At 40.2% G+C, this 26,782-nt stretch overlaps 1 protein-coding gene across 8 annotated transcripts in view; it reads left to right on the top strand.

Annotated features, from left to right (window-relative positions):
* The first annotated feature begins 7,285 nt into the window (after positions 1–7,285).
* Positions 7,286–26,782, top strand: part of kmt5b (lysine methyltransferase 5B) — a 41,865-nt gene continuing 22,368 nt past the window's right edge. Inside the window, exons 1-4 of one of the 8 annotated variants that reach the window (XM_048545469.2) lie at positions 7,659–7,689; positions 8,022–8,090; positions 20,422–20,664; positions 23,376–23,529. In XM_048545469.2, the coding sequence (XP_048401426.1) occupies positions 20,505–20,664; positions 23,376–23,529 (314 nt within the window). In that variant the 5' untranslated portion in view covers positions 7,659–7,689; positions 8,022–8,090; positions 20,422–20,504. Of the gene's footprint in view, positions 7,407–7,452; positions 7,472–7,575; positions 7,690–7,799; positions 8,091–20,421; positions 20,665–23,375; positions 23,530–23,732; positions 23,887–26,782 lie in introns of those variants that run through there. The other 7 variants (XM_048545471.2, XM_048545472.2, XM_048545470.1 and 4 more) reach the window with 7 other exon arrangements.

Here is a 26,782-nt window from a genome sequence, read left to right as displayed (position 1 = left end):
TGCTAACCAGTCTGCCATGAGGAACCTTGTTGAACACCATACTGAAGTCCATATAGATCACATTCACTGCTCTGCCCTCATCAATCCTCTTTGTTACTTCTTCAAAAAACTCAATCAAGTTAGTGAGACATGATTTCCAATGCACAAAGCCATGTTGACGATCCCTAATGAGTCCTTGCCTTTCCAAATACATGTAAATCCTGTCCCTCAGAATCCCCTTCAACAACGTACCCACCACCAATGTCAAGCTCAAGGGTCTATAGTCCCCTGGATTTTCCTTACTACTTCTCTTAATTAGTTACACCATGTTAGCCAATCTCCCGTCTTACAGCACCTCAACAGTGGCTTTCAATGATACAAATCTTATGTATATCTTATGATGAATGTTATCTTTAATTGTACCTGTTACGATCCCAAATGCAATTAATTTAGACAATATTAACTGAATTCCCAGTGACCACATCCACAAATAAAACCACCAATAATTAAAGAGAAATAAGAAGATATTGCTCATCCTATTTGGAAGCCTGCATGGCTGTTGTGACAAATAGAAATATTATTTGATGGACCATGCTCCTCAATGAAATGGAAGCTCGCACATGAGCAAACAAAGAAAACTTCATTTACACAACACCTTGTCATGTACGTCTCAGACCTTTACAATTAGTTACTGTTGAAATGCAAACACCATTTTAAAGATAAATATAGAACTTTTGCACGATGGTTTCCTGTGAACAAGAAATGGCAGGAATGTTGAGGTTGGTTGGCTCGCTGAGCTGGTTTATTGTTCTGCAGACGTTTCATTACCATGCTTGGTAACATCTTCAGTGCAACCTCTGATGAAGTATCAATGTGTTTTCCCGCCTGGCTTTTAAACTCTGGGGTCCGTCGCGATGGATTTCCTCATTTCCAGGTTTCCTCCGTAGTGGAATATATATGAGGTCGAGTTCAATGTGTTTATTAATAACCTGCTTCATGGAGTGCCATGCTTCCATGAATTCTCGTGCTTGTCTCTGCCTTGCCTGTCCCAGATCATGGTGTTGTCCCAGCCGAAGTGGTGTTTCTCCTTGTCCATGTGGATTGAGATGAGTGAGTATTTGTCGTGTCTTTTTGCAGCCAATTGGTGTCCATGTACTCTTGTTGTTAGTTTCCTTCCTGTTTGTCTGATGTAGTGTTTCTCACAGTCTCTGCAGGGGATCTTGTAGATGGCATTGGTCCTGTCCATGGCGGGGAATGGGTCTTTAGTTCAGGTGAACACTTGTTATAGGGTTGATGTGGGTTTGTGTGCCACTCTGATGCCCAGCGGTCGTAGAAGTCTTGTAGTGAGTTCTGACATGTTTCTGATGTAGGGTAGAGTGATGAGTGTGTTGGGGCATGTAGAATCTTTCTGATGCTGCTCCTGAAGGCATCTCCTGACCCAGTTCTTTGGGTATCCATTATCCTGGAACACTTGGAAAAGGTATCCCTCCTCCTCTTGGTGTAGTTCCATGTTGCTGCACTATTTAAAAGGGCAACAACACACTGTAGCTTCCCACTAATCTTCACCACATTGTATGTTGTTTCCTTTTGCTTGTATGCTTTTCCTGACTTTCCCTGTCAGACATATTTGCTTTCCCTTAGTATATTTCTTCTTCCTTGGAATGTATTTCTGCTGTGCCTCCTGAATTATGCCCAGAAATTCCTGCCATTGTTGCTCCACTGTCTTCTCTGCGAAGCTCCCCTTGCAACCATCTCTGGCCACTTCCTCCCTCATGTTATGTATTTACGCAATTCTAATACCGTAACATATTATTTCAGCTTCTCCCTCTCAAACTGCAGGTGAATTCTATCATATTATAGTCACTGCCCCTCGGGATTCTTTCATGTTGAGCTCCCTAGTCAAGCCTGTCTCATCACATGACACCAAATGCAGAACTGTCTGTTCCTTAGTGGGCTCTACCACAAGCTGTTTCAAAAATCCATCTTGCAGACATTCCACGAATTCCTTATCTTGAGATCCACTACTAACCTGATTTTCCCAGTCTTCTTGCTTATTGCAATAGTGCCTTTCTTACATGTCTTTTCTAAATCCTGAATCATTTTCTTCCCCACAACCTGATTACTGCTAGCCCTTTTAAATAGTGCAACAACATGGAACTACGCCAAGAGGAGGAGGGATACCTCTTCCAAGTGTTCAAGCATAATGAATATCCAAAGAACTGCATCAGGAGATGCTTACAGGAACAGCATCAGAAAGGTTCTAAACGCCCCAACACACTCATCACACTACCTTACATCAGGAACATGTCAGAACTCACCACAAGACTTCTACGACCACTGCTAGCAGTAATCAACTCGCATCAGGATCTTTTTTTCTTTGCGGTTCCTGAACTCTACCCACACAGATTCTATGCCTCCCGATTATACATAAGTTCTTGTTTTAATTTAATTTACTTTCTTACTAACAAGGCAACACAGCCCCCTCTGCCCATCTCCCTGCCCTTTCAATAGGACATGTACCCTTGGATACTTAGTTCCAAGCCCTGGTCCCACAACATTGTACCTGCCAATTCCAAAATGTGCTACAGGCTCATTTACATTGTTTGGTATACTGCATGTAATTTTGGTGTGGAGGTCTGAAGCCTGTAGAAGGAGCGAGGCTCCGAAAGCTTGTGTTTTCAAATAAAGCTGTTGGACTATAACCTGGTGACATGTGATTTTTGACCTTGCATGCATTGAAGTACACCACCCACAGTCCTGTATTGAGTACCCTCCTTGTCATAGCTGTCCCCCTACCTGCTGTTCCTAAAGTCAGATTCCTAACCCTTTCCATACTCTCTGTCCTATTACACACTCTGGAAACATTAATAACCTCTGCTGAGCCCTCCTCCCCTTTAGCTTTTTCCATAATTTTGCATGCATCGGAACCCCTCGCCTTAGTTTGAAACCCTATCCGCTGCCTTAGTTACGTGATTCGCCAGGACTGTGGTTCCTACATGTTTCAGGTACAGTCTGTCCCATCTGAACACCTCTCCCCTTTCCCACTACTGGTACCAATGTCCCATGACTTCAAACCTGTTTCCCCCCACACCAGTCTTTGAGCCACACGTTTACTTCTGTGTTGACCCTGTGCAAGTTAGCTTGTGGCTAATCCAGAGATTATTAACTTTTTGGTTCTGCTTTATAATTTAGCTTCTTACAGCTCATCTGCCTCAGCAGAACGCCTTTCCCCTTTTTACCTATATCACTGGTACCTAGTCGGACCGTTATGACTTGATCATTCCCCTACCACTCCAAGTTCCTCTGCAGTCCAGATGAGACATTCTGAACTTGGGCACCAGGCTGGTAACACAGTCTTTGAGACTTTTGATTCTGGCCACAGAGAATGGAATCTACTCCCTGACTATACTATCCTTGATTAGAACTACATTTCTCTTTTCTCGGCATATTGAATGACTCCCTGTACCATGGTGCTATGGTCACTTTGCTCATCCTCTCTACAACTCGCACTCTCATCCACAAAGGGAACAAGAGTCTCTAACATGTTAGGCAAGCTCGAAGGCTGAGGCTCCTTCAGCATTAGAGTCATAGAGTCATAGGATTGTCGAGCACAGAAACAAACCCTTCAGTCCAACTCATCCATGCCATTCATATATCCTAAATTAGTCCAGTCCCATTTTCCAGAATTTGGCCTATATCCCTCACGACCCTTCGTATTCATGTACCCATCCAGATGTTTTTTAAATGCCGCAATTCATTCCACCTCCACCACCATCTCTGACATCTCATTCCATACATGCACCCAGCTGTGTGTGGAAAAGTTGCCCTTTGGTCCCTTTTAAATATTTCCCCTCCAATCTTAAACCTGTGCCCTCTAGTTTTTTTTTGGACTCCCCTACCTTGGGAAAAAGACCTCAGCTATTCACCCTATCCATGCCCCTCATGATTTTATAAACTCTATAAGATTGCTTCTCAGTGTCCAACAGTCCAGGGAACACATTCCCAGCCTATTCAGCCTCTCCTTACAGCTCAAACCCTCCAACCCTGCAACATCTTTGTAAATCCTTTCTCAACTCTTTCAAGTGTATCAACATCTTTCCTATTGCATGGAGGCCAGAACTGAATGCAGGATTCCAAAAGTGGCCTAAACCAATGTCCTGTACTGCCATAACATGATAACCTAACTCATACACTCAATGCAAACGCCTTCTTCATACCTGTCTACCTGTGACTCCACCTTCAAGGATCTATTAATCTACTTTCCAAGGTCTCTTTGTTCGGCAACACTTCTCAGGACCCTACTGTTAAGTTCATTAGTCCAGCCCTGATTTGCCTTACCAAAATGTGACAACTTGCATTTATCCAAATTAAACTCCATCTGTCATGCCTCAAAACATTGGCCCATCTGATCAAGGTCCTGTTGTACTCTGAGATAACCTTCTCACCCTCTACCTGCCGTGCTTGCAGTCACATCCTCCTGTCCCTGACCCGTGATTGAATTTGAGGTAGATAGTCTAAGGAATGTGACTGGCTCCTGAAACACAATGATCAGGTAACTCTTCCCCTCCTTGATGCATTGCAATGTTTAAAACTCAGACTCTAAGCTGGATTTCCTCAAGCAACCAATACTTGCGACAAATATGATCATTATGAACTACAATAGGGTCCACCAGCAAGCACACCATGCAATTACAACACATGGCCTGGTCCAACATCTCTATTTTAATTACTTAGTTCTTAATTTGATATTTTAAAATTTTGTATTGGTCTTTTAGTTTGCAGCATGTAAATATTTTGCCTACTTACCTTCAATCTGAAATTATCTTTAATAGATAGTCAAATTGGTAGTTAATTTCTACCAAAAACACCTATGGTTTACCTGTGATAACAAGGTGTAGAGCTGGATGAACACAGCAGGCCGAGCAGCATCAGTGCTGACATTTCAGGTTGAGACCCAATTCTGAAGAAAGGTGTCGACCTGAAATGTCAGCTTTCCTGCTCCTCTGATGCTGCTTGGCCTGCTGTGTTCATCCAGCTCTACACCTTGTTATCTCAGATTCTCCAGCATTGGCAGTTCCTTCTATCTCTATGGTTTACCTGTGATGTCACACTTCTATGTCTATCCAGTCTATTCTGACATATTCTAAATTCCCCAAACTATATACTCACTTGGGCTGTCTCACTCTGGATGTGATCTCTCCTTTCTGAACATGTGAACCTTATTGACTGTTTATATCCTCCTCCTTCATCACTGTCAACTGCCCAGCCTATCATCGTATCATCTTCTAACTTACCTATCCTCCATGTTTTCTTCTATGTCATTTATAGATTTCTTTGGAGAGGCCAGACAAAAAAAAAGCTGTTTGATTAGCTGATAGTACAAATCAACACAAATTTAAGTTTTTAGCAACGGATGCATAGGAGATGTGAGAAAGAACTTTTTTATGCAATGTGTGATAATGATCTGGAATTTGATTAATGCTAGGCTGGTGGAAGTAAGGATAAGTAGAGGCGGCGTGGGGGCGCAGTGGTTAGCACCAGGGATCTGGGTTCGATTCCAGGCTGGGGTGACTGTCTGCGTGGAGTTTGCACATTAACCCTGTGTTTGCGTGGGGTTCCTCCAGGTGCTCTGGTTCCCTCCCACGGTCCAAAGATTTGCAGGGTAGGTGGATTGGCCATGCAAAATTGCCCATAGTGTTCCGGGAGGTGTAGATTAGGTGGGTTATAGGGGATGGGTCTGGGTGGGATATTCTGAGGTTCAGTGTGGACTTTTTGGGCCAAAGGGCCTGTTTCCACACTGTAAGGATTCTAATTCTAATTCTAATTCTAAAAAAAATGACAAAAGAAATTTGATGGGCACTTGAGTGAAATAAACTTATAGGTCTATGGGGATAAAACAGTGTAATGGGACTGATTGATTTCTCAGGAACATGGATTCCATGGGCTGAGGGTCTCTTTCTGTGCCTTAATAACTCTATGACTTCATGATTTCCCTTTTGTAAAACCGTGCTGACTTTGTAAAACCATGCCATGATTTTCAGATTACATTATTAAGTTCTACTTATTCATAAATTCCAGGATTTTCCCAATAATTGGTGTCTGGCTAAGTAGCCTGCATTTCCCTATTTTTGTTTCCTTACTTTTTTTAGTGTACAGTGGTGTTACATTTTCTAACTTTGGATCCAGAGATTTTTGGAAAATAATAACTCTTATATCCATCCTGTGCAACTGTCACTTTTACAACCCTCGGTGCAGGCCATCAGAATTGGTGGTTTATAATTCTCACTCTTTTTTCTGTTCTGATACTAATTATTTGAAACTCCGCACTGTTGTTCACTCCTTGATAACACTTCATTTTCCATATGTAAGTCATTTTGCCTAATGTGTCACACTTATTAACTGTGTTTGTATAGCATTTGGCCTCTGTTATCTCTTCATTCCCAGTGATAATTTCTCCTGTGTTTTAGGGAGAAATGTTTAGTTACTTTCCTCTTTATATTCTTATAAAGGTTTTACATATCTGGCTAGTTTAATTTCAATCTATGTTTTCTGTTTTTATTAATATTTTTATCCTTTTACTCGTTTCTAAAACTCTCAATCCATGGTTTTACTTCTGTTCTTCACAACATTATAAATCTCTTCATCACCTGTATACCTAATCCGGATAAATATTGACTTAAAACAAGTATTGAATTATTTATCTGGATCAACCTTTTTATTGATTGCTTTCCCTTAACTTTTCATATGATTTCCAGTACAGCAGAGAAAGGATAGGGATAATTAATTTATCGTAACCCAACATCAGTTTAAGTCATGACTCATTATGGAAAAAATGAATGAAATATAATTTTGGAAAGTGCCAGCAACTCTGTAGTGAAGCCACAAAGAAGTGCCAGTTACATTTAAGGTGTCAATACATTATTGCCAAAATGAGACTCTAACCCTTGAGCCTCTAAGTTGAGAAAATATTTCAACATCACTTCAAAATTTACAATGGTGTCCATTCTGTAAGTTTGAACTGTACTACTGTCAACTAAGTGTGAGAGTTTCCTTGATCACAGTAATTTTGCGTGACTGTGGAACAGCTTAACAATTTTCTTTCTGTGATGATAATGTGAGGACAAAGCCCCTAGTTTCTTACAAATTTGGACTCAGATGGTAACTGAATTCTCTCTCCCTCCAAAGCATAGGGATGCTCATGGGATTACTGCTTAGTTTACTTTGCAATACAATAGAGACCAACAGCTTTACGTGCACGACTGGGTGGGGAAGCAGGGAGAAAATAATGCCCCAGAAAAACACATTAAAAACAGAGCATCATCAAGTTCCCCGGACTCATAAGTTCCCAATGTAGCCAAGGGAAGCGTTCTGCTGTGACACTTTAACACTGCCCTGGCTCTTCCTTTCTCAGAGAAAAACGAAAAAAAGTAAGTAACTATTCAGAAAGTGTGCATTAATGGAAAGTGGAGAGGAGCAGGAGCATGAAGATGAGGTATCTTATCATCATCGTGTGATGTTAAAGGGAAATGAATTGCTTGAGAAGAGAGAGAGGGAGGGAGGGACTTTTTACTGTATACATCCGCGTTTTGGATGAGAGGGGATTTAAATTGATAATTAAAATAAAAGGCAGCCGCACCCTGGCTCGGAACATCAAGCAGTCAAGAGAAAGCCTTCGCCGGTCGATCGGTGTTTCTCGCCGGGCGGCTGAAGGTTGGAGATAGTGTGTTCTTCTCTCTTTCCCCACCCCGGTTTTTTTTTGTTGAGGGAGGTGGAGAAGTGAGGGAGTAGTCGGGGTGGGGGGGTGGTGGCGGAGGTGGAAGAAGCTGCGGGATTATTTTGCCAGTCGCTGCGGGAGCCGCTGACAGCCCGCCGGCCGACGCCAGCCGCCATGTTGGATTATAATGTTAATTTTGTAGAAATTGCCCCGCAAATTTGGACGGCGATCCCTGGCTCGACCTGAGGACAGAAGCGAAGCGAGGGTGGGGTTTTTAAAGAAAAACAACGACGGAAGTTTACGTATTTTTGTTTTTTTAAAAAATAAGGACGACTCGCTCGGGTGTTTCTGTATTGATGTTGGCCCACGTCTGATCGCTGAAAGCAGCTAAGTTGGGGTGAGAAATCATGGCCGGGGTTCTCTCTCTCTCTGCCTCTCCCTCCCTCTGTGTGTGTGTCTGTGTTTTTAAACAATAAAATTCGTAGGAATTTTTTTAAACTAGGGTTTTTGTTCTGCTCCCTTTCCTCGAACAAGCGGCGATTGTTTTCGACGTCGATGCCGAAGGGATGGAGCTGCCGTCCTGTTTTTCGGAGAGTTTATGCCGAGGCTTTGCTTTCGGCCTGAACGGTTTTCCTCTTTTTTTTCTTCTCCTCCTCCTGAAGCCAGCCGTACAAAATGGAACCGGCTTTAACTTCACGTTCCATCATCGGCTTTTAGCCGTAATTTGTTTGCACAGTAGCTCTTTTTATACCGGTCTGTTTTGTCCTTGCAGAGCTGTTTTGTGACATTGACGGGTGTAAGTTTTTAAATTTCTACAACCTCATTTAGATATAGTCATTATCTTTTGGCGATTTAAAGAGACTAACCAATTTTAAAGAAATACGCCGCCAGGTGGAGGAAATTGGAAATGTCCTTCAGGATTAAATGCTGCTCGTCTCTTAAATTACGTTTTTTTTCCTTCGATTTGGCATTTTGTTTTACTCTTGAACCTAGCTTTTTCTCTTTTTCCACTCTTTTTCCCCCCCCCCCCCATAAAAGTGATGCGATTTCCTATGTGCGTTTTCGTGCCTTTCCTGAGTTTCTTTCGTCTTGTGGCCAAGTGTCCAGAAACTGGATTTTAAGGTTTTGTTGCTCGGGTTCTCTTTCTACTTTAGTCGGAAGGGGGCGGTGAGATATCGTTTATCGAGAGAGAGAGAGGTGCAAACTCTTAATGCTTTGCTTCGTGTTGAGGTCAAGTGTAAAGCAAACCTGCTGTCGTATCAGTACCGGCATAGTATCGTGTCGTCAGTGATCTTGTCTGACCTCTGTTTGTATATACAACAAGGCAATTGATGCCCGTTAAGAAGCATTTTACCTTCAGTCGTTGGTAACTTTGAATCTTGGAGGCAATTTCCCGTGACCTTCGTTCTCCTACTTTTATCGGAGTAATTGTTATAATAGGAATATATGTGGCTTCCTCCTCCTCCTAACAAAGAAATATGACAACTGACCAAGTGTTGAAAACATACGTCCAGACCATGTATATATCTAATTCCTTTCAAAATTTACGAAAGAAAAGCATTTTTGTTTTGTAGTCTTCCTGATTATTCTCTGAAGTACTTTTTATTTGTAAAGATAGAACTAGACAGGTTAATGCATTTTACACCAATTGGATTAACGTTAGATTTTGTAATGATATATTCACTGATATGTAATCTGTAATTTAAAATTGGAGAGTTTATAATAGGTCAAGGTAGTGAGAAAATCATGCTTAAACTTTTAATTTTTGTCAGACCACGTTTTTAGTTTTTTGATGTTGTGGCCTGTAGTTGAAATTAAAGTGAGACATTTGCGTGCTGAACTCTAAGCAAGCAAAGCTACAGGTCTGTTTGTGACAGGGCTTCATGTTCAGACTACTTGTTCTATTCAGCTTAATTTTTTTCAACCATAAGAGTTTTCAGCTTTTTATGCAATCTATAGAATGTGTAAATCTGAACACAACTAAAACCTAAACGTTATATTAACTGTAGTAGATGCACAGCTTTAACAGGTACACTTAGGACTTAGCTGACATGCTTCTCGAGAGTGGTCATGTGGAGTTTACTTGAGCCATTTATAGAATAGCTGAATATTTGTTTATGATGAGCAAGTCATATTTCAATCTTTATGTATAGTCTAGTGGTGATGGACTAAATAGTCACCTTCATCTAGATACAGTATGAAAACTGGAATCAGTTATCAGCTTTGGTTCAGTGATAGCATTCTCCTGGGACAGAAAGCTGTACAAGATTCCCTTCAGACACTTGACTATGTCATTCAAGCTGACACTGTAGTGCGATGCTAGGGGAATGCTGCAGTCAAATAGCATGGGAACAGACTGTTTGGTCCAACCAGACCATGCTGAACATCATCCCAAACTAAACTAGTTCAACCTGCCTGCTCCTGGCCTGTATCCCTCAACTTTTCCTATCCATATATCCATCCGAAATGTTGTAATTGTACCCACATCCATCACTTCATCAGGAAGTTCATTGCACACATGTACTACCCTCACTGCTTTCTTTTTAAAAAAAAAGCATGAGAATTTTTTTTATAAATCTCTCTCCTCTCACCTTTTTAAAGATGTGCCCCAGTCTCGTCTTTTCCCTGTGATGGGGAATTTCAACCGCCATCAGCTGTATCTATACCTCTCATTATTTTATAAACTTCTTTCAGGTCACCTGTCAACTTCCTAGATTCCAGTGAAAAAAGGCCCAGCCTTTCCTTCAACTCAGAACTGCCATAGCTGGCAACATCCTGGTAAATTTCTTCTGAACCCTCTCCAGCTTGACAGTATTCCTCCTATAAACTAGGCAATAAGAACTGGAAACAGTATTCCAGAAGAGGCCTCACCAATGTCCCATTAAACCTCAACATAATGTCCCAACACCTATGCTGAAAGGAGTGAGCAATGAAGGAAGTGTGCTAAATGCCTTGTAACCATCTTATCTATATGTGACACAAACTTTGAAGAATTATGTACCTGCACCCCTAGGTCTCTCTTCTACGACACTACCCAAGGCTCTCCCATTTTATTTAACATAAAGTGTTCCACCAAATATGCCCTCTCAGTTGGAAGTCAGTGTTCAAAGGCAGCACTTGGAGAATGTTGGGAATTCTGGTTTCCAGACTAATATGTATATCTCAACCAGCATCACCAAAACAATTTTATATGACCACTATCTTATTACTTCAGTTCTTGTTGATCACAAATGGACTACATGACAAAAGTGATCACACTTCAAAAACTCTCTTTATTGGTTGTAATGCTTACAGATGCTTTGAAGTTGTGAAAGATGCTTTTTTTTAATGTGAGTCTCTTATTCCTCGAAATAGGCGATGTCATTTTCATAAACTGCATCTTGATTGACAGTTGGGTTTTAATTAAATACGTATCATTGTGTAAAATTTGATCTGTAATGTAATGTGTTACTATTTGCCATTTTGAGTGTCGTTTGGCATTTCTCTATATTGACTTGGTTAGTCTTTTGAACAGATATAACACTTGCTTCATGCATTCATTGGGTATGAATGTAGGTTTGGATACTAATTGAACAGATTGGAAAACACAAGCTCCCAAGACTTGAGTTTCAAAATTAAAATGCTCAATCGGGAGCACTTGTATCTGAATTCAAAGATTGTGTTCAAACCCCACTTTTGACTTTATCTTTTATAATACAGGATGACCTTAGAATAACAGTCCTGAGTCAAGCCCGTATTATTATGGGTGCTGATTTGCAGATGAGGTCTATCTTGGATGGAAGTGGAGGATTCCATCATCTCAAAGAAGAATGAAAACCAGTGTCTTGGCAAACTTTTTTAGCTTCAACAAACACCATCAAAAATAACAAATAATTGAAAACCAGCTTTTATTTGCATGTGCAAATTCAGTGCAGTGTCTGCTTTTTACACTTAAATAGGCACGAATTCTTGCTCAGTTAATTTAAAATTGGAACATTAATTGTTTTTTATTGAATAAAGTTAATGTGAAATAAGGATCCAAGAGAGATAAATAGAGCTGAGATGCAGATCAGCCATGACCTTGCTGGCAAAGTGGGCTTGAGGGGCTGAATGGTCCTATTTGTGTTTCTGTATTTTTAACTTGTGTAAAAAAAATTACAATAATGAATGCATGGTTATTCAGTATTATTCATAAGCATCAACGTCAACTGCAGTAACTTCAACAGCTATGTGCTTTAGAAGCACATGTAAGTTGATAGTTTGTGCTGATTGTCACCTGGGATTTGTTTTTTTTGATTAAATATTTTTATTCATGAATGATTTTAGAATTGAATGACTTCTAATGTGAAACTTGTGTTCTTGTCCTGTGTTTCTGTTCATAATTGTTTTTTAAAGTGGTTTCATCGCATGTTCAGTTTAAATAGTCAATAAATTGCTTGTTCTCAACTGTCAACATTATAAAGAAAAATGTAGTGACACTATTGATGACAAAAACAGTTAATGTTTTTTAAATTGGAATTTGAATTATGGATTTTATACCAAAATGGCCCTGAATTTGTGCGTAAATTAAACTGAGTGTTTCTTCTGGTGTTTGTAGTTAGAACGTACTCCAACCAGCCAATGTAAGAACATCCCTTTTGTGCATTTTTGGTTGTCATTGGTGCGAGATATACAAAATGTGACCCAAGGAAAAACCCCTCCTTTCACCTGGTTTTTCTTTGTCACTTGACTACCCTCATGACAACATGAATTTGTAGCAATACGACCATGAGAAGCTTGACTGGAGTTGAAAGTAGAAGTGAGAGATACCCTTACCTTGACACAAGAAGTGTATATCATGATAATTCCAGAAAAGCAAAAATATGTGCAGGTTAGTTATGTAGTCAATTAAACATGGTTGTCAATAATCTGGGAAGGTTGCGTCACTGCTGGAGGATGCTGCTTTCTGCTTCAGCTACTGCATGGTTGATTGTCCTATCAGTTATATAATCTTTCATATCCCATTACAGCTTCATGCATTACTTCGGCTCCTTGTATATTGTACAAAAGTATACTTTCTAAGTGGATGAATTAGGAGCGGGCCACTTGGCTTTTTGAGCCTGCTTGGCCATTCAGTAAGATAACAGCTGACGTTGTTACTTCATGTTCTTGCCTATCAGTGATCACCTTTCACCTGTTTGCTTCTCAACAATGTATCCATCTTTGCCAGTAAAATTTTCAAGAATTCTGCAGTGGTGTTTCAGGAAGGAAACTCCAAACACTCGAGTTTCTCCTCACATCTGAAATGGGCAACTCAAATTTGAAAGTGACTCTGGAGCTTCTAGATTCTCCCATGAGAAATATCCTTTCTGTATTTACCCTGCTAAGACAAATGTCAATCCTGATTTCGCGCCCCCCCCCCAACCATGTGTGTGCATACACACACACGCAAACACACATCTTCTGTTACAATGGCTTCAAGGCTAAGTTTTCTGGCGTTCCTTCATCAGACAACTCACCCGTTCTAATATTAGTTTGGTTAACTTTGTGAAGTATTTCTGACGTAGTTAGAGGGGTTGTCTGAATAACAGGCATAATCCCTTATGGGGGACGTAACTTAGAACACCTGATATACAAGCATTTACTTTACATTGTGAGTGGTGTTCTGACTTGCAAACAGACTCCAAAATGGCTTCAGAGATAGTAGGAACTGCAGATGCTGGAGAATCTGAGATAACAAAGTGTAGAATTGGATGAACACAGCAGACCAAGCAACATCAGAGGAGCAGGATGCTGCTTGGCCTGTTGTGTTCATCCAGCTCTACACCTTGTTATCTCAGACTCCAAAGTGGAACCTGTTTGTGATCTGGAAACTGACTGCACTTCCAGCCTTGCATAAGGAGACCAAATCTGTACTTGGTACTCTGGATGTGGTGTCTTTAACTCTCTAAATAACTGAAGCATAACCTCCTACTGCTGTTTTCAGTTCTCATAATAAATAATAACGTTATTAGTTCATTTCCAAGTAGTTGCTACATTTACATGTTCGAGTGTTTTATTTCACTTTTTTAACTGAAATAAATTATTCCCACAGTTTTTTTAAGGTGAAAAAATTATTGTTTCAGGTAATTTTGGTTCTGTTATACTTGCCAGTTAAAAGTCTGTTTAACTCAAACACTTGACTCAAGTAATCTGCTGTCAACTACAAACTCTTTCCTTGCAATATATTACCTAATATAAATTACGGGCTATAACATTGTTTCAGATCTTTGAATTATCAGGAGTGGGTTGACTTATTAAATTTATTAGCAGTATTGAAAGAGACATGCTGTAATAACTGAAACAAATATCATCTTTGCAAATGAGTGAACAATCCTTCAAGGCTGTTAACCCATGTTCTTGAAGTTTCATCTTTTATGATGCAGATTGTAGGTTGTGGAATAAAGCACTAATCAATGGTATCCTACTAGTTGTCGTTTTCACCTCCTTACACTTAGGCGATGTGTGCTTTCAAGGGAGTCTGATAATGGTTCTCTGGACTGATTTCTGGAATGAGTGAGTTATTCCCTAGAGTTTAGAATGGTGAGCGATGAAGTAAAACAAAATTCTTCATTCTTGAGATAGGGAACCAAGCTGCTGACAAAGGTGTAAGTTTTTGATTTGGCCAAGGATTATTGGCTGTGACTTGTTTTATTTTTTTGCTTGTTGGAATGTCTGATTAGTTCGCAATTTGACAGCAAATTCTAAAGTCATGTCAGTCTACATCAAAGTCAGCAGTGTACATCAATGTCTTCAGTGTGCATGTGAACCTGGTTCTAAATTGTAATTAGCATGGAATAAAAGTGGAAGAGGAGAAGTCCATGAAGTTTTAACTTGTATTTCAAGAAAGATTAATGTCCTGTGGTTGCAGTCTTGAGTGTAATTGATGGGTTTTTTTTTTTGTTTTGTAAACAATACCAGTGGCAAGAGTAGGATGTAAGCTGGATTGAAAGTTTGATTCAGCCATTGTGGGAGAGACCAAAAGGCAACTGTGTTCAAGTACCTTAGTTAGATGTAAGAGTTTGGAGCTGAAAAAGTGATTTTGGAGTGCGAGGTGGGTTCAGAGGTTAAAAATGAACCATTGATTAGTGCTTTATTCCACAACCTACAATCTGCATCATTGGAAGAGGTAAGGTTTTGCTTTTAATGGAAAAGAGTAAACAGAGCAAACCATTCAGTAGTTTGCATCTGATGGGAGAGGCCATGGTGGTGGGACTTGCTACAACAGCTTCATTTCAGTGAAGCACTTTGACTGTAAGTTGGTTTGGGACATCCCCAAGTCATGAAATGTGCCTACAATGTAGGCAAATTCTTTCATCTGAGAGGACTGAGAAAATGGGGAAAGACAAATGATGGGGTGAAAATTGAGTTTGCCAGACGTAGAAGAGAATAGGGTGTCTTGGGCAGCTGGGAGCCGTTATTTTTCTTTTCCCTTGCATGCCCCTCCCTTTAGTTGTGCTGTAGTTTTTTTTTAGAATGAGTCTTGCATAGTCATGCAATGCTGACCAGACATTCCAATGTGACCTAGTCCCACTTGGTAGCATTTGGCCCATATCTTTCTATTTGTATGCCCATCCAGATGGCTCTTTAAATGTTGTAATTGTACCCACGGTCACCAATTCCTTTGCAGCTCATTCCATACACTCATCACCCTGTGTGGGAAAGAGCTACCCCTCGGGTCCTTTTTTTTTAGAAAAGTCTTTCCCGTCTCACCTTAAACCATGGACCTCTAATTTTGGACCCCCCACCCCAGGCCACTCCTAGGGTAAAGACCTTGGCTATTCATCCTGTGGATGCCCTTCATGATTTTATAAATCCCAATTAGGTCGCCCCTCAGCCGCCAAGTTTCCAGGGAAGAACGCCCCAGCCTATTTCAGCCTCTTAGCTACAGCTCAAAAACTTCAGCCCTGGCAACGTTCTTTAAAACTTTTCTCCACCGTTTCAAGTTTAACAACCACTTTGCTACAGAAGGGTGACTAGAATTCTACCAGTGTTGTAGAAGTAGTTTTGCCAAAGCTCTATACAACATCTCCATGATATCTCAACTCCTACACTCTCAATGTTCTGATGGATGAAGGCAAATGTGCTGAATATTGCCTTCACCATCCTGCTGACCTTTGGTATAAGATTGTTACTTCTACAGCTTGAAGTTGAGGATGTACTATATGACTGTTCGTTTTCAAAGTTCTTTGTAATTAAAAGCAAGATTTTTTTCTTACTGCCACAGACGGTGTTGATGTTTTTCACAAGTTGTGGTGATTGACTTGTGTCTCTGAACAGATCAAGCTGGGAAGTAGATATTATGAATGGCCAGAGGATGAACTCAGGTTTCCTGGTTGATGTTTACTTCTTAATCAGCATCGTTTTGAAAAGAGAAATGACCTTATTAGGATCACGGTACTCTTTATAGGAGCTTGCTGTGTGGAATCCCCAGTGCATTACTGCACTGACTGTGCTCCAAAAATACTATGTTGGCTGTTAAGTCTTTTGTGATGTCCACGAGTCATGAAAGGTGTTATGTGAATGCAAGTATTTTAACTTATTTGTCCGTTGCATTCCTGGACCCCTTCAGGCACTATTGCCATTGCATAATTCTGCTTTTGCGACTTTTGACTCTGAATCAGCCTAAAGATGTTGTTGTTTTTGAGTTTGCCCAACAGTGAGCTTGGTTTATATAAATATGCCAGAAAAATCTGGTCCAATAAAATGGAGTATTTATCAGCTGCCTGTTGTGAGATTGGTCTGAAGCGAGCTAATGTCGTCTGATAATGCTGTCATGTTGGGGTTGAGTTTTACCTCAAAATTTCCAAGGATTTCCCTTTAATACTATTTCCGGGGAGAACATGCCTAGTACAGTGGTTTACAAGAATACAGGTGGGTGCTATGCGAGAACAGGGTGAGTTATGAAATGTGATGTTTCAAGTCTTCAGTTATATTGCCAATAGGTTTGGGTGTTAGTCTATTAAATAGAAATCCAGCAGAACACCACCTTTTGGACCCCTCCAATGTAATCCTTTTCGTACAAGATCTCTTGTGTCCAAAATGACCACGTACTTTAGGACCTTGAGTTTTGGTGTTCCTGCCTTGAAGCATCTCCTGTTGCTCAAGTATGTTGTTGAGGCTAAGTGTGACATGATAGCATTTTTCAGGAGCTGGCCACCCTACCGCTTAAAATTGTCAACAGATGGCAAATGGTAACGATCAAACAGATTAGGAGCGGCAGGCAGGTAGTGCAGGATTTCTGTCTGCTGTTTGTTTTTTAACAAGTATTTTATTCTGAACAGTGGTGAGGATTATGGTTGTTCTGAGAGATTTAAGGATAATAAGGAATGGGTCTAAGGACTGACTTGAAAATGAACTTGTGAAATTGGAAAAAGTTGAGGGATAGTTTGAATGATGGTCTGTGTATGTCTTTGGGCATGTGGATGATGGGCAAGACTTGCTTTGTTAAAGACCATTATTGGTACAGTTTTAACTGACATCAGGTTTTTGGAGGATAGACTGTAGGAAGATAGCCGTGACTGACTTGAAATAGTCAAGCCTGAAGGTAACAAAGACATGGATGAAGATTTCAGCAGGAGATGAGTTGAACAAAGCAACCGTTCCGCAGGTGAAAATGAGCAGCCTTGGTGATTGCAGTTCTGTGGTTGGAATCTCGACTTGGGTTTTTATACATACCTAAGGGTGCGAACAATTTAATTCAGCTCCAGACAGTAGTCAGGGAGAATGATCGATTCGCTAGGAAATGGAATTCTGGACCAAAAGCGATACGTCAATTTTCCTGATGTTTAATTAGAGGATATTCATGATCAGTCAGCACTAGAAGTTGGATCAGTCGGCTGAATTTGATAATGGTGGACTGATGCAAGGTGAGTCGTGTTTCTGTTGCTTGCATACATGTGAAAACCAACACTGGGCTTTTGGTTAAGGTGTAGTGTGAAGATGAGAAAACTGAGAGGCTGAGGGTGGATCACCGGAGTTAATGGTGAAGGAGGTGCAAGAGAAACTTGATAGGTTTTTTGGCTGTGATTAGATAGATAAATAAGAATGGAATTGGGTAGATGCAGTCTCGCTCAGCTGGACGTCCGTGGAGTGACATAAGAGAAAAATAGTGATGTTAAAGGTTGCAGACAGATTGTAAGGACAAAGAGGAATTGTTTATCTTTAGCAGTCTCTCACTGGCTACCAGAGATAATAGGAACTGCAGATGCTGGAGAATCCGAGATAACAAGATGTAGAGCTGGATGAACACAGCAGGCCAAGCAGCATCTTAGGAGCAGGAAAGCTGACGTTCTGGGCCGAGATCTTTCATCAGAAATGGTCTAGGCCCGAAACGTCAGCTTTCCTGGTTCTAAGATGCTGCTTGGCCTGCTGTGTTCATCCAGCTCCACATCTTGTTACTTCACTGGCTATCATTTGTGATTGAGCGCATTTTAGTACCTTTTGGAAACTTGAAGGGGTTCTTGTTTGGAGTTTTAAAAATAATATGGATTTGGGAGGTGCAAATTGACACCTGGAATCTCATAGAGTGGAAGCGGGCCATTTAGCTCATCAAGACCACACCAACCCTCCAAAGAGCATGGCACCTGGACCCATTCCTATATGTTATCCCTCCAACCCTGCATTCCCCATGACAAGTCCACCAAGCCTGCATGTCTTTGGACTGTGGAAGGAAATCGGAGTACCCAGCAGAAAGAGATCCAAAAATGGCCGCCTCTGTTATTCTCACAGTAGGTGTTCAAATTCTGATCATCAAATTACAATAAGGATATTTTTGATTATTCAGAAACCAGAATGATTGGAAGTTAGAAGGATTAGATCATGAAAAGAATTTTCATGGCAGGCTCTTGCAGGAAAGGAAAAATATGCAATCAATATGCTCACTTCAAGATTGGTTGATGGATAAATGTTGGGCATGTTAATGGAGAGAATTCCCCATCTCTTCAAAATAGGGCATGGGATATTTTCAAATCGCCCAAGGGTGGAAGAAAACATTTTAATGTTCACTGCTGTGGCTTCTGTACAAACATTTTTCGGTGTAGAGCTAGAAGCAATGCTGAATGTCACCAAGCACTATCCCATCTACAGATTAAGTGATGGGCTAATCACCTTTTAAACTCAGCAAATGATGCCATAGTTTGCTCTGGGTATGTACTTCTGCTGAATAAAATACTTGATCTAAAATACTCTATCTCCAAGAGTGCTGTAGTTCCTCAGTACTGCACAAGAGCATCAATCAAGATTTTATTACTTAATTCAAAAAGTTATTTGTATATGAGTGACATATATTTTTCCAAGAATATTATGTCACTCCATTGCTTATGTTCATTTCAAATCTGCTTGGCAGACATAACAGCTCAAATAATAACATATGTAACTTTGCTGTCATAGAGACTTGTTAGTTTGGGACAGTGTGTCACTTGTTGCTTGACCTCAACCGTAGGGGCTGACCATGACTGGTGCACCTTTGCTCCATTTAAAGAGTTATGTTGGCAACTGACTCACTGGAAACCTTTTTTGTTCCATTTTTTTGAAAAGAGAGATGGGGTGGGGGGGAGGATACTGCAAGATTTCATGTCTGCATTTCATCTTGAACCTTAAAGTAATATGAGAGATACAGGAGCTGACCGCCACCTGACGAATCCAAACCATTTTATGCATGAGAAATAGGATCAATGATGTACTCGGTGATTATTTTCTTATATAAAAATAGTACACTTTGGCCAGGTCGGTTTTAGTTGTATGCTGGCATCTTGAACAGTAAGGTTTTGGTCATTGCTGATGATGGCAGTTTTAATAAGTTATAACATTTCAGGACTTGCATGCTGAATTTCCAAGTCATCCCTTTTACTACTTGCTTTTCCTTTTAAATCTGCTCTTTATTAATGTATACAATGTACAATCATGTGAATTAGGCCTAGGCCCCTCAAATCTGTTCTTTCAATCACTAACATGTCTGATCTGTTTGTTCCATATTTCCATCTACCTCTGCTAACCTTTCACTACCTAGCCTCTCAGGCCTCTACCTGACTTATCTTTAAAGAGATTCTGACTCTGCTTCTTGTCTTTGAGGAAGTCTGTTCCAAAGGCTCGAGACCCTCCTGAGAAGAAAATTTCTCTTCTCTTTTCCTCATTTGTCTCAAAGGGGTGACTTATTTTAAGGTAATACCCCAAGTTCTAGATTCTACCATGAGGCAACGTTCTATCCACATCCACCTTGTCAAGATCTCGTTTGTTTCAATCAATTTGCCTCTTGCTCTTCTAAATTCCAGTGGCTACAAGTCTGGCCTGTCCAATAGTTAGCACTTCATTTTCCTTTTCCATTCTGCCAGTTCCTAATTTTTACTTTCTTTCGCTGTTGGAAAAGCAGATATGCAGTAGGTACTTGATAAGTTCATTGTCAGATACATTACTTTGAATAAATTTCATACAGCAATATTCAATCCTTAGTAAACGTCGAGTTGTAAATACATAGTGTTGAGGCAATTTGATATACTGCTTTTTGACAGAAGAAAACTAAAATTGCACGTGGACGTTAAAACTGGACATGGCTGCTTTTGACAAAGCTACTTTAGTCGTGAAAAGCACTGAATGTCTTTGAGACAGTTCATAACTCGTACAATAATTTGTGCAACTTTTAATAGTCTTTTAACAGATTGTAAAACTGGAATAGCAGAACATCAGGCTATTCTGTCTGTAGTAACATTAGTACAATTTATTTCTTTTAACAGAGAGAAGATCAGAATTTATTCGGAAGAAGAGCTGCCTTGTTCTGATGTAGACTAAATGCAACAGTTTCAAGACGTCTGTGGGCATGAAGTGGTTGGGAGAAACCAGGAATATGTTTGTAAATGGCAGCAGGAAAAATGCAGGAAAGTTGTCCAATGAACATCAGAGTCAAACCAAACTACAGTGCTCTGGAAAGGGAAATTCAAGGGCCAACACAAGAGTCGCACTTGGAAAACGTACCACTCGTAAGTGACTTAATTTTTTTTGTGTCTAGTTTAGGAATTTAACAAAACCAAAGCAGTCAGTTGTAATAATGTGTTCATACTTTGACTGCAATTTAGAGTTTGAATTAGTGATGAAAGACTTGCAAGTTCTTCAGAGCTGTGATTTTTTTTAAGGCAGTTGACCATACAAAATTTTGGCTTCCCCTGTAAGATAAAGTGGTTTTTACAAGCATAACTAGCCACTGCTAGACTGTCATCACCCATTTATACAATGTGTCTAGCTTGACCACTGTCAATGACAATTGAGCTAGGAGTCATGTCTGCAGTCTTTGAAGAAAAAAAAAATGCCCATCTTCTCACAGAGCATAGCCTCCAATGTGTGCCATTGCCAACATGGTAAATAAAATGGATTCAAAACACAACTAACATATCAAAACTGAGCGTTCATTAGGTGCTGTGGACCATCAGCAGCAGGAGAATTATTCAACTGTAATCTTATTGCCTGGCTCTGCATTCCATGCTTTACTTTTGCCATCAAACCTAGGGACAACTGTGCTTGAATGAACAGTGCAGTAAGTCATTGCCGGGAGCAGCATAAGGCATAACATAATTGAGGTATCAACTGGTGAAGCAGCAACAAAGGACTGTTTGTTTGTATAACAAACATCAGCAGCGACATGTGACAGACAGCTAAGTAATGTCACAGCTAATGGATCGGATCAAAACTGAGTTCTTTCGCATCCAGTTGTGACTAGTGGACAGTGAAAACGCTGGTTGAAGGAGGTGACCCAAAGACTTTGTTCCCACTGATGGGAAACATAACACAAGACTATGCTGAAGCATTTTCAGTCATTATTGAGGCTGGAATGCAGAGTGGATGATCTACTTTGGGGTCTTCCTGAGTTGCCCATCGTCACCAATAATTTGATTTGCTGTGATATCAAGAATCAACAGGCGGCCCTGAATATTTGAAAGACCATGGCTGGCATCCTGAATTAGACTAAAGACTTGTCTTTCAGATCTCTTGCCAAGCTGTCCCAGTATATCTACAACATTTAGCATCTACCCAACAATATGTAAATTGCCCAAGTATTGCCTTCCACAAAATCTGTCAGCTACCACCCCCTGAGTCGTGCACATGATCATCAGAAAAGTGATGGATGATGTCAGCAACAGAACTATCGAGCAGTACTTGGTCAACAGAAACCTCACTTTGAGATTCCCCGAGGTTACTGTGCTTCAGATGTCATTACAGCCTTGGTCCAAACATGGACACACAAGATGAGTGACTGCCTGTTTAACATTGGAATTAGGGATCCTGTGCAAAATTGGGGTCAGCAGCATTGAGTGAAAACTTTGCATTATCGTTGTTGGGCGGGGGGGGGGTACTGTTAGAAGGTAAACTGAACTGGACTGCCCAGTAAAAACTCTGGCTACATGACCTAGTCAATGAAAACATAGAGATGAATAATGTCTTCTGATTTTCCCCAAAGCCTGTTCACTGTGGCAAAGGTACAGTATAATGGAATTCTCTCCACTTGTTCAGATCGGTGATTTCAACTTGACAGTATCAAAGACATAGGATGTGATCAAATGTACTATCTGACAACTTAAACCTTCAGTTCCTCCATAACCAACTCTCGATGGCAGCAGTGTGTGCTGTATATACAAAATACATAGTAACAGTTCTCCAAAGCAGCTTCAAAATTGTCTTCTAAGTTCAGAACTTTGGCCACTGAAGTGGCCAAAATTGGCAAACGTGGACTATCACTTGTTGCATATTGCCTTCAAAGATACAACATCCTGCTTTTAAACTATAATGCTGCTGCTTAACGTGTTGCTCAAAAGTTCTGGAGCTCAGTTCCTAAAAACAGCAAAATAGAATGACCAGCAGCAGTTCAACCACAACCACCTTTTGAAAGGCAATTTTCATTGAGCAGCATATGCTGGCTTAGCCAGTGACATTGGTGATAGAGCGGTTGCAATCTGAGATTTTTAATCTAGTGTTTATTGGCCAGTACTGTTTTGAACTTGGAAGCATAGTTTTTTTTGTTTTTTAATTTTGAAGCAGTGAAGTTTTAGGCGCAATCTGTATGATAGTTGACCTTTTGTAGATGTATCATTCATTTTATGAAACTACTTGTCCTTTCTATAACTTCGGGTAAATCTATGTTAACGATCTAAACGTTTAGAAGATTGACATTATGTGGGACTAAATAATTTAAGACAGAGATGAATGACAGTTATCACTTAAACACGTGTGATTTGATTCTTGACTTGATAGTCAAATGGAAACTCTCTCTTTTTGTTTTCCTAATCAGGCTGATAGTCCACACTTCTGAGCAGGTGGGGTCTAAACCCAGGCCTCCTGGTCCATTTGACTTTAATGGATCATTGTATCATTTGGAGCACCTTTTTTAGTCCAACTTATTTACATGTCATCTACTTGAAGGCTGATTCAAGGAGTGATATTGAAGGTGGAAGTGTTGAATGTGAACATGAAGAAATATACTTGCTTGCTGGATAAGGATTTTTTGTTGCAACATGTTTCAGTGGCAAATTGAACTGGATAGTTAGGATTTGAGATGATTCCAAGTGTTTTTCATTCAAAAATACTTTTGTGAAGCACTTTGGAACGCCTGCAGGTCACCAAATGCTATACAAATGCTGGTTCCTTTTTTGATCTAAATGCCAATTAAGGCACAACCAACATAAAATGTGTCTCTTTTTAGGCATGATGGGTTTTGAGGGTCAAGGCTCTCGATACGTACCTTCCACTGGAATGACAGCCAAAGAGCTGTGTGAAAATGATGATCTAGCAACAAGCTTAGTCCTTGATCCCTACCTGGGTTTCCAGACACACAAAATGAACACCAGGTATGTCAGGCAAGTATCATCCACTCCAGTTTTCAAATCTGAATAGATTGCCAATGCATTAGCGGTAAATTGTAATCTATTTGTGGATGCGACACAAATTATTTTTTTTTTTTCTCCCATTTTTCTCCTGTTGTAGGTTGCTCACCACCTCACATCCTCCTCCAACCAGGAGGGTGGGATGGTTTGGGCCGCGGACCTCTCGATGACCGCCATCAATAACGCTCCGTGTTTGGCAGGCAGGTGTGACTGAAATGGGGTGAGCCTGACGATGTCAGTTCCTCCTACCTCCCCCGAGATGGAACGCCTCGCTTCTGCGCGACGCTCTTGCAGCCTTGCCAAGAACTGACCAAACTGACCCGATTTGAGGTAGGGGGATTCAAGTAGCAGGCAGTCCTGGGACTCGAACCTGTGACCTCCTAATTGGGAGGCGAGTGCTGTATAGGGCTGTATGACTTAAAATGTATGTAGGTTCAGTCCTCTTCCAAAATCAAAGTCATTTTCCCCCTCCTCTTTATTGTTTTAAAAGCCAAGCTTTTTTACAAATTTAAACAATTGAAAGGTACCTGTTAAGTACCTAGCCCACTTTTTTGTTTGTTTTTTTTTTGTTCTGGTAATTTTTCTTTATGTCAATTGTTGAAAATGATGGGTAGCAAAATATTCCATCTATACTATAAGTGAAACAGATTTGACTATTTTCTTCCCAGTGTTTTTGAAAAAATAAGTTAAGGCTCGTATCCATCAAACATGTCAACGAATATTCAACAGGATTGAACAGGTAGAAAACTTCTATCATTTTGGGGTAAAAGATGATGAGATCACAAATTTAATTCTTAAAAACTTGTGAAGAAAATATTCAAATTAAAATGTGTCTGATTTTGCTCAAATTGGGACAAACTTAATATGCAGTGTCCCACAACAACGAAGGTTCGCTGGTGATAATTTACAAAAAGAATACCTGGGGTCATCAGATAAGTAAAACAAACGGTAAGTCAAAGCTGTTATTGCAATGTATGTCATTGTGACAGAAAGAAAGCACTATGGTGTTTTCTTGCCTGGTGAGTTCTTTATTTTCGGTGTGCTGATTGTGCTCCCATTAGAGATTAAACAACTGAATGAGAATCCTTGTTAACTCTTGTATGTGGCATTGCAACTCCTGTATTGAGATGGATGTGGGGAAAAACTGATGGTATATGAAAATGCAGCCAGCTCACTTGAGTGCTTTGGCTGAAAGATTTGCTTCTGTTCGTGCAGTGCCAACCTGATCATTTTGCCTCTGTGTTCTGTGGAGTAGTCTGTTTATTTAAAAATAACATTAATGGAATTAAGTATGAAAGCTGGTATTTATTAGTTCTTCCAGAAAGTAGAAAGCATTTCAAATGAGACACTCGCACACAAGCAAGAAGATAGCATTGCCTTGTTGTCAAAAAAAATTCTTTCTCCGCTGTCAGTAGAATCTGCAAATATTTAAATGGCAATCTAGAACAGAAAACATAATGGAATCGCTGCAGTAGGGAGCAGGCCATCCGTCTGAAGAGCATCCCACCCAGCCACACACCTCTGCCATGCCATATTCCTCTATCCGTGCACTTCCTATGGCAGATTCACCCAACCTGTATGTCCCATGTATAGACAGTTTAGCATGGCCAGTCCACCTAACCTACGTGTCTTTGGACTGTGGAGGGACACTGAAGTAAGTACCCAGAGGAAACCCGTGCGGTCACAGTAAGAATGTGCACACTCTGCACAGACAGTCACTAGAGGATGGAATTGAACCCAGATCCCTGATGCTGTGAGGCAGCAGTGTTAACGACTGCGCCACAGTGCCACCCAATGCAAAGCCTTTTAATAATTGTCTAGACTCACTGTTAGGCTTTGTCCATGGCTTTCAGTGACTTTATAATTCTAATGCGAATGAGATATGGAAGTGGATAAATTTTGCATGATACAACTTCTTTTGATCTGACATTTGGAGGAAACTGATCTATGCAGAATGTATGGTCCCAGTTTCTAGAAAATTGCTTTGAAACCCCATGTGGAGAAGAGAATTAACCGATGTTGGTCATCCTGTTAAAAGTAAAATCTGCTTGACTCAAGTTATGTCAGTGTTGAGAATGGCCACTTAGGGATGGTACTAAGGACAGTCACTGGTGGCACTGCCACCTACCACGAACTAATCCTATTAGTGAAGAAGAGAAGGAAATTTCATACACAGAAATCACTAAATAGTTAATTATCACCCTGGTGAAACAATGTTTAGTTAGTCTTTCTGAAACTATCGTCGGGACCTACCTCTGTGACATACCCTCAAAAGGAACTTGTCAAGGTATTAGTGGAATTAAGCATGAAAGTGGGTGATGACCCTGCCTCAGCTATTTTCTTGTGCTATTTCTCACATTTTCAATTGAAGATTTTGGACTCAGTTATTTCTTAACTCTCACTCTGTTTGCAGAAACCTTTTTTTATGTTAATGCCAAGATCAGTTCTGAGTCTGTCATCATTTGGACCACTTTTTGCATCCCAGCCAGTTTATTGCAGGGGAAGTTCAGAAGCAGAATCTTGATGGGCTGTGCACTGAATGCTTATGATCAGGCATCTGTTTTGTCTCATTTTTGTACTGAATGCCATCAAACAATAGTTTGGCATTTTGGTGACTGTATGGCTATTTGTAATTCAAGGCTGGATATTATGATTTATTTAGGTACATCTCTAGTTAGATTCCAGTGCGCTCAATTCAGTCTAGGTACTGCAACTCAAGAATGATCTGTTGGCTTGTAGGGGTTGTTTAATTCTGATGAATCAGCATTATACCTGGCTGAAAGGGCTAAATTGTGATTTGGTTGCATGATTTTGTATTTATTTGAATATGGAAGATTTTAAACAACAAGCTAATTGAGGTCACTGAGGTTTCTAGCCACACCTGATCAGAAGACACTAAGTATTTTTTTGTAAATTTCAGACCCTTTTAAACTTGTAGAATGGCCCTGCGTGCACATTTTAAATAGCAGGGCCTGCTCGGGAACAAATTGTGTGGCAACTTTTGGGTTTGTGGCCATGCAGCTTAGAGGATTATTGCATTAATTTTAAAATTTAACTATCAAGTTTCACATTATGAATGCTAGAACAGACTTCTTAAAATCTTTATTTCAAATTTTATGTGTCATCTTTTTAATTAGACTATTTTAACTTCAGCCCATGACCATTGTTATAGTATGATTCGAGTGAAACGATGATTGTAATACAGAAGAAGGCCACTTGATCTGTG

This window comes from Stegostoma tigrinum, chromosome 17 (assembly GCF_030684315.1).
Source record: "Stegostoma tigrinum isolate sSteTig4 chromosome 17, sSteTig4.hap1, whole genome shotgun sequence".
Classification (NCBI taxonomy): Eukaryota; Metazoa; Chordata; class Chondrichthyes; order Orectolobiformes; family Stegostomatidae; genus Stegostoma; species Stegostoma tigrinum.
Note: the sequence above shows the minus strand (reverse complement) of the source record. Positions and strands in the feature narration are given on the sequence as shown.